An 8,747-nucleotide genomic window follows, 5' to 3' on the forward strand; every position below is an offset into this window, starting at 1 on the left:
CTGGAGGTAGGCGAACTGTCACCTTCAACACACCCTTATCCAAAGAGATCTGATGCTCCTCTTTCCCCAACACATTTTTCTGGTCTGTGAGACAGTAAAAACACTTTCACACAACCTCGGTTGATTCTAATGAGGTAACAGTAATGACAAAGTACAGATCCACACTCACCCTTCTCTGTGCGGAAACGAAGTGTCGCTGTCCTGCTGCCGCTCTCATATTCGACCTCACAGTCTCCTCCATTAGATTTCTTACTCTGAAAGTATTTGACTAATTTGTTTTTTAATCTCGGTATATTGTTTTCTTCAAGCTCGATGAGCAGAGGGTAGGAGTATGCGTCTGCCATGGCTGCTGACTCTCAGCCTCTGTCCTGACTTATACTTTCACTTTAGTTTAATGCATAAAATGTGGGCGTTGCCGATCAATAAAGTGTATAATCATAGTGGGCTGTGAGATATCAGTCTGCTAAAGCTCTACCCATATGAAGACCAAATGGGCACAGGTTAAGGGCATCCACCACCAGAAATGACCCAGAAACCCCCCAGAAACTACACCCCCCTGAAGGTATCACACTGCACAGCAACACACTATAGAACAAGATGTGTTATAAGGGCGCACATGTAAATGCATACAGAGGTCATGTTTCCTCATCAGCCCTCTTTCAGCTCCAGGGTGAAACTGCCTTCAGCCGTCGACTTCCAGGCTGCGCAGCCTGGGAGGCTGCACTATGGGCTGCACAAGCACCACCCTCAACCGCAAGCGGCAAAGCGGAGTGATTCAACCGAGCGGCAACCTAAACAAACCTCTTAGCAACACTGCAAACTAGAGCTAGTATTTTTGTAAATAAACTGGTTAGTTGAGCTGCTCAAATTTTTTAATTTTAAGTGCTAACGTGAGCTTAGCTAACTTTGTTTGTTTGTTGATAGAAAAGGCATCAGCATGAAAGGCTGATAGCAGAGATTCCTTGCAGGCTGGCCATAATGCTATGATAATCTATCATTATTCAGTCATCTGCCTTCAAGGCTGATTGTAGAAACCAGTGCCTTGCAGGCTGATTATTAGGCTAATGAAGCTCAGCCTTGAAGGCAACAAAGGCAATAATGAAATGTGAAATAATCAGCCTGCAAGGCACTATTTCTACAATCAGCCTTGAAGGCAGCTAATGCAATGAAAATATATGCAATCAGCCTTCAAGGTACTATTTTATACAATCAGCCTTGAAGGCAGCAAAAGCAATAATGAAATGTGAAATCTGCATTAGCCTAATAATCAGCCTTGAAGGCAGCTAATGCAATGAAAAAATATGCAATGTGAAATCTGCATTAACCTAATTATCAGCCTGCAAGGCACTAGCTTCTACGATCAGCCTTGAAGGCAGCTAAGGCAATAATGAAAATATTATGCAATGTGAAATCTGCATTAACCTAATAATCAGCCTGCAAGGCACTAGCAACTACAATCAGCCTTGAAGGCAGCTAAGGCAATAATGAAAATATATGCAATGAAATCTGCATTAACCTAATAATCAGCCTGCAAGGCACTAGTTTCTATAATCAGCCTTGAAGGCAGATGACTGAATAATGATAAATTATCATAGCATTATGGCCAGCCTGCAAGGAATCTCTGCTATCAGCCTTTCATGCTGATGCCTTTTGTATCAACAAACAAAGTTAGCTAAGCTCACGTTAGCACTTGCAATTAAAAAATTCGAGCAGCTCAACTAACCAGTTTATTTACAAAAATACTTTGAAAATCTAGCTCTTGTTTTTATTTGTCGAATCAAACAGCAATATCTAGCTAAAGCAGTTTGCAGTGTTGCTTAGCGGTTTGTTTAGGTTGCCACTCGGTTGAATCACTCCGCTCTGCCGCTTGCGGTTGAGGGTGGCGCTTGTGCAGCCCATAGTGCAGCCTCCCAGGCTGCGTAGCCTGGAAGTCGACGGCTGAAGGCAGTTTCACCCTGGAGCCCTCTTTCATGTCCCTGCTGTGGTCCTAACCACTGCCTTAAAATCAATAACAAATATAAACCCAGCCACCCCAAAAGACAAGAAAACTACAGACTTTAAAATTATTTTAAAATGATTTATCTCCTGGGAGTCAGGACTGTCCCCTGAAGTCTGGGTTTTAGTCTGGTCCAGTTTCTTCCTAAATCAGTCCTGTGTCCAGCACAGCAAGGCATAAAACAGGAACTAGTCCCTCCAGCCCACTGCCACTGCCAACTAAGTGGCATAACATCTATTCACCAGAACAATTAAATACATACATTATTGTTGTTTCATTGTTTTTCATGAAGGTCTCTGGGCCACATGGCCTAAATACTGTTCCATGCATTACACCGGTCATTAATTGAGAAATGTGCATAGCCCATTTTTTAGAAACTATCCCTTTAACATAAGCAGACAGTACTTCCTCCTTTATGTGACGTCACAATGAAGACATCAACGTCCTCGCCTGGCACTGCCGATCTGGACTCGTCATCTCACCGCCGCTTCATTCTCGGCTTTCATTCTGTAAGTGAACTAAAAAGGTAAAAGAAAAAGTTTTTTTATGCAGTAGAATGGATGTCAGGAGACCAGTGTGGCTTATGTTCAGCACCAACTGTTTCATCAACCTGGCTAAATATAAAGCGGGTTTCATGAAGAAGATATTAAAAAAGGGATACTGCTGTCCCCACATGGACCGACTTCAACTCCACAACCATTAAAGAAGAATTACGGTCATTTTTGACCCCTAAATTGTTGTCCTGATGGTCACCCAGTGTTGGGGGGAGCAAAAAACGCGACTAAAATTGATGCAGGCAAACCGGAGTTACACCATGGCTAGACCGGCGCTAGCGACAACGCTAAACTATGTAAGTCCTTTGGAGAATTCTAAGGGCGTATTCACACCAGGAAAGTCCGATAGTTCACTTGCTTTGGTGCGGACTACATTTTTTTTTACTTGGTGCGGTTTGTATTCACATTGCATTTTTTCACAAGCGGATCAACTTTGTAAACAAAAGCACGTGTGTCCCACAGTCGCTCAATCATTGGATAAAAATTATCAGCGTAGCCTACTCAGACCAGGGTTTTTTCTGCATTATACATTTTGAGGCGGCCGCCTGTCTGCGTTTGTACGGAGAGATCGCGGCGCGCTGATCCGCTGCTGTTTACTTTCTCTCTGAGCGTCACCCCCTGCAGATGTTCAACTGAGGGAATACGCTCCTTGCGTCAGGAGCAAATTGATAAACAGCTTCATAGTACCGTGTTAACTCGGGTCGGGGCTTGAGGTTTTGCTAAGCTGGAACATGAACACAAAGCCTGGCTATGTTGAGCCTTCTTCGCAGTACTACAGGCCGGAGGAGTCGTGTTTTTTTTTTCCCCCCCGGCCTTTATTTTGAAAGGACAGCTGGAGAGAGACGGGTAGGCTACGCGGAGATACACGCAGTCCATTATTATCTGAAGCTTTCAGGCAACATTATCACCCCTAAAAATACCCTATATATTGGTGAGAAATGAACGAGGAGGAGGGGGGAAAAAAGACGTGTAAACGGCTATTGATTTTTCTAAACGGTTATGATTTGTTGTGTACCTGTTTACACGTGTAGATGTTGACACCCCTAGTCTGAAGGATGGTGCGCAAAAAAAAAAAAAGGACGGCACAGCAAAAAACAAACAAACAACAAAACATAAAAATTCTCTCGGGATGCCGCGTGCCTATCGGCATTTAAGCCTAGTCATATTTATTTCTATTAACGGTTATTAATTGGATAACGACTTTCTGTTAGGCTATCAGTTAAAAAAAATTGAATGTGCATCCTTAATGGCGACGGGTGCGTCCTCTCCGGCATCTGATAAATGTTTTCCACTGACCAAATATCAAGAAGGCAGCGTGTCTATCTGTACTCCTGACCCACGGCTCATTGTTGATAATTTCCACATTTTCTGACAACAACGGAAGCCTGTTGAATCCAAAAAGGCGCTTGGATTTTGCATTTGGTTCGGGAAAGGTTCGGTTTGCATTCACACCGTACGCGAATCGCACCAGGGTTTGTTTGGGACTCTGGTGCGGATCAAACAAGTGAACCGAGTCCCAGCTGCAGAGGTGGTCTCGGTCCGCTTGTTTGATCCGCACCAGAGTCCGCTGGTTTGTATTCACACCTCCCCAAAAAGTCCGCACCAGAGGAAAAGTCTGTTTTAAGCGGACCAAACGGGGCGCATGACATCTGTCTGACTACCCATTTCTCCGACCATACATTTCTTTATTTTTGCGTCCATTAGTCCGACCTCCCATTTCTCCGACTTAAGTAGCCCTAACCCTTAACCTTACCCTAAACCTAACCTTGACACTGTAGAATGGGTAGTCGGAGAAATGAGCCGTCGGACTTTTGGGCAGTCGGACTGATGTATGCTCCCCGACCAAACGAGCCTGGTGTGAATACGCCTTAAGTGATACACAAAAACTTTCATGAAAGTTTGACCTGGCTTAATGGCCTGAGACACATTTCCTCTGGGACAGTCTGACGTGTTCAGTCAGCACACATGAGATTTACATGTTAATGATGGATAATAAGCTGATGCAATACTCATCCATTACATAGTAAGCATGATGATTAAGCCTCAGGGTCATTAGTCCACTACACCTTTGTATCCCCAGGACATCAATTTATTGTTGATGTTCTGAGACCAGTGTCTCCATGCAGATGTACCTGTGTGTTAAGTCCCTGTCCACTGAGAGACAAGTAGTTGTTTGCTGTGGGGGGTTAGGATCTAGCCTTTCCGAAAATAGACTTCCATTCATCATAATAGCGGGGTTTTCTATTTTTTCTAAAGACCCCGCTATTCCGAAAAAGCTACTGGGGGAACCCCCCCACTCCGAACGGACAGACGGACGTAATCAGAAAGGAACCGGAGGCTGTGCAGTGGGCAATGATCCTTTTTTTCCTTTTTGGGGTCAAACGGATCATGTGCATAATTAACTGCAAAACAAGCAAATACTTCATATTAATGACATATAACGTTCATTATGCTTCTAGCCTGTCTAGCCTCTACCTGGTATTTTTTATTAAACTTAACCAACTCCTTTCTTAATTGCCTAAATCCAACCAAAGCATCTGAACTATCCCTTTAATCCGTCAGTGACCACTCCCTTAAAATGGCTCTGTTGTTTAAACCTCTCTGAGACTGAACTCCCAGCCATCCTGGCCAGTCCGTATTTTCATTGAAAAAGCTTGGTTACTGGAAACCTGGGTGTTTTTTGATGACCAGTTGTGTTGCAGCTTCTCTCAGTCATGTTGCTTTGCACAAGACAGCATCAAAGAAATCAGTGAATAAAATGCTGTTCTGGTGGGCTGTGCTGTGCACAGTGACACCCAGTTTTTAAGTCACTGTGCTTGTTCTCAGAGTGACTGCTGGGTCTGCACCTACTCATTCACTTAATACAGCCTTATGATCCCTCTTCTGGCATATGTCCTTAGATCTTCAGCTCCACTGAAGCAAGCCAATCCAGTGTTTTCCTTGTATAGCTCAATTAGACTATGATCGCCATTCAGCTGGTTTTTACCCAGACATCAATACAGTCATTCCGATCATAACTACACTTATAATAAACACTTACAATAAAAACAACAGTAACAACAACAATACACGCACACACATGTCAATTTACATGCATACTGTCACAATATATCAAAAACACCATAACTGATACACTATAATAGTATTGTAATGCTCACAGAAGTGTCCGAGACAAGGTTTATCTTCTGAGTCGCAATTTTTATTTAACTTCACCAAAACAAGCCTCGAGTTGTTTTTTAAAAGTGAATTTGTTTTGTGAGCGAGATATGTGAGGAGGTAAAGAGTTCCAGGACATTATTGAACGATAGCCTGGTTGGCACGACTTTCCAATGTTGATACTCAGCATTGGGTCTGGCCAAGACGTTAAGAGAATCCATTTCTCAAAGCGCATCCTTCAAACCTGGTTTACCCGCCCCCCTCAAATGCCTCAGTCTGCTATTGGTCGAAGCCAGAATAGGCGGTGTCGAAGCTTAAACCAATCACACTGCTGTCCGCTGCTCCATGCTGCTGTTTACAATGAGGTTCCGGTCGCTGCTCTACTGCGTCACTTACTTGAACACGCCTCTACCCAGAGCCGTTGGAGAGGCTCGACGTTGATTGGCTCTCGAAAAAGAGGGTGGAGTTCCCGAAAATTCGGGAGACAGAAATCCAGTTAATAGCACGGTTGGCCAGACTAGCAGTCAGCAGTGCTTTTGCGAGGCGTGACGTCACTAGTGTGGGCGCGACCAGGCTAATTGAACGATAGATAACAGAGTGTTTGAGTTATTATGTGTTTCACAAAGTTTGTGGAGTATCCCCACATTCACAGTGGGCACTGTCATTTTTCCATTGTTGCCCCCAAGTGCTATATTCCTGTCCTCAGGCAGTTGTACGGTGTCCTTTGCTTTCGGGTCAGGAACATCTATAGCAGGCATGTCCAAACTATTCCACAAAGGGCCGTGTGGCTGCGCGTTTTCGTCCCAACCAAGCAGCAGCACACCAGACTTTAACTCATTTAATCAACTGATTGGTCCATGTATGTGCTCTTGATGCTCAGTCAGTTGCATTTTTGCCTTGGTGATTTATGTATTCAGGGTGGATGCTGTCTACGCCTGGTACCTTACCAGTCTTCAGGTGTTGGGTGGCCTGCTCAATTTCTTGTGTCATGAAATGGATGGACAGGTTGGAATCACATTCTGGGGCCCTGAGCATTTCCTGGACTTTCACAAATGTTATTCTGGTGAAGTCCTTGTCAGCTATAGCAGCCATCACTCAGCAGGAGTGACGCAATGTAGTTTGCAGTGATGGGACACTGTGTTGGAGTTGCTGACCTCAGACTCAGCTTGTTCAAGGCCTGCCTGCCACACACAGCAGATGCAGTGTGTGTGGTTGACTCATTCCGCAGTCTCTGTCCATGATTGTCTAGTGTAGCGACTCAGCTGGTTGAGCCAAGTTTCTGCCTTGTCCCAGTTTTTGCTGGTGTGTGCCTCACATGGGCACTTAGTGAGTCTTTACATTTCTCATCCCAGAAGGGAATGTAGGCTTTACATAAACCACAGGGAACACTGTTCTTGGTGTTGGCAGCCTGCAGTATCTTATCCTTTGGATGGATGGATGGATGGATGGATGGATGGATGGATGGATGGATGGATGGATGGATGAAAGAAATGTATTATGTGACGTTGAGACTTTAACTCTATATCAGACACATGTAGGGAGGGGTGTCTTCTCTTACATCTGAAAGATTCAGTCAGATGTGTGTAGTGCAGCTGCAATTGGACTGACAAACAATAAGTTTTGTGCATCACATGTCTGTGAAGTACTTTTCCGCATTTTGATTGTTTTTCTTTGTGGGATTTCAATGATAATGAGTAATATATCTAATATAGTTTTATTTTCATTGTCTGGCCTCAATGCTACAGTCAATTACAGAGTAACTCTTTTCTCTCTCACTCTACTATGTTATAGTGTAATTTTGATGGTAAATGTGTGTCTGATTCTAACTATAATCTTCGATGGAAACTTACATGAACCCATGTATATTTGTTTGTGTAACTTGGGCATCAATGGACTTATTGGAACTGCAGGCTTTTACCCAAAATTTCTCTCTGATCTTCTGACTGATACTCGTGTAATATCATATGCAGGATGCCTTTTGCAAATCTATGTAATATACAGCTATGCAATGGTTGATTACTCTGTTTTAGTCCTCATGGCCTATGACAGATATGTGGCTATATGCCGACCACTTGAGTATCACTCTATCATGTCCAGGCGAAGGACCGCTGTGTTAGTTAGTTTATCATGGCTTGTGCCTCTGTGGATAGAGGCTTTGACAATATTTCTCACATCCACACTAAAACTATGTGGCTCCCAAATACAGAAAGTCTACTGTGACAACTGGTCAGTTGTTAAACTCGCTTGTGGTTCAAGTGCAGTGAACAGTGTAGTCGGATTGATTATTATTAGCTTCTATTTTGGGCATTTTCTCTTCATTGTGTTTTCATATGTGCTGCTGGTAAAATCAGCTTTAAAATCCAGAGCAGGCAGAAAAAGGTTTACACAAACATGTGTGCCACATTTGTTGTGTTTGCTTAATGTTACATGCACCCTGCTTTTTGACCTCATGTATTCAAGATATGGAACAGCATTTGTGCTACAGAGTGTGAAGAACTTCATGGCCATACAGTTCCTCATCACCCCCCCTATTCTCAACCCTGTTATCTATGGCCTGATCCTGACTAAGGTTCGCAGTAGAGTGATATCTTTACTCGTGATGGTAAATCAAAGGGTTGAACTGAGAATCTTGTAACTGTTGCATGATCACTCTGTTTTACTATAGAGGAGGTTATTTTGTTAATGTTTTGGTTTTTGATGTCTTGTCAGGTTTACTACCCTAGCATAGGGGCAAGATACGTGAGCTGTTGTTACCACCATGCAATCTGTACTTTTTTATTACCAGTAAGCTCTCTGACATTTAAAGGAAGGAACAAACTAGACAACATAAATGAATTATTAGCAGACTGAACACCTTATTCAAAGTTGAGAGCTGACCTCTGCCTATGAGTCAGACTGTGCTCAGTAGTCTGACTGTAAAATGTGTGAATAGTCTGTTTCTACCAGGAAAAGAACTGTCTACTCACATGTAGCAATAGAAAAAGTATAAAAGGGAGGCTGCGGGGCATACCGAATGCTTGTGGTGGAACAAAGAGGTAGAC

General features: G+C 43.3%; 1 protein-coding gene across 1 annotated transcript; it reads left to right on the forward strand.

Annotated features, from left to right (window-relative positions):
* Positions 1-7,396: 7,396 nt before the first annotated feature.
* Positions 7,397-8,341, forward strand: LOC311004758 (olfactory receptor 6N1-like; the record flags this gene model as incomplete). The annotated part of the gene is made up of 1 exon (XM_083996927.1): positions 7,397-8,341. The coding sequence occupies one exon, from the start codon at positions 7,397-7,399 to the stop codon at positions 8,339-8,341; it is 945 nt and encodes a 314-aa protein (XP_083853053.1).
* Positions 8,342-8,747: the final 406 nt, after the last annotated feature.

Source organism: Trachurus trachurus, assembly GCF_905171665.1.
Source record: "Trachurus trachurus genome assembly, chromosome: 21".
Classification (NCBI taxonomy): Eukaryota; Metazoa; Chordata; class Actinopteri; order Carangiformes; family Carangidae; genus Trachurus; species Trachurus trachurus.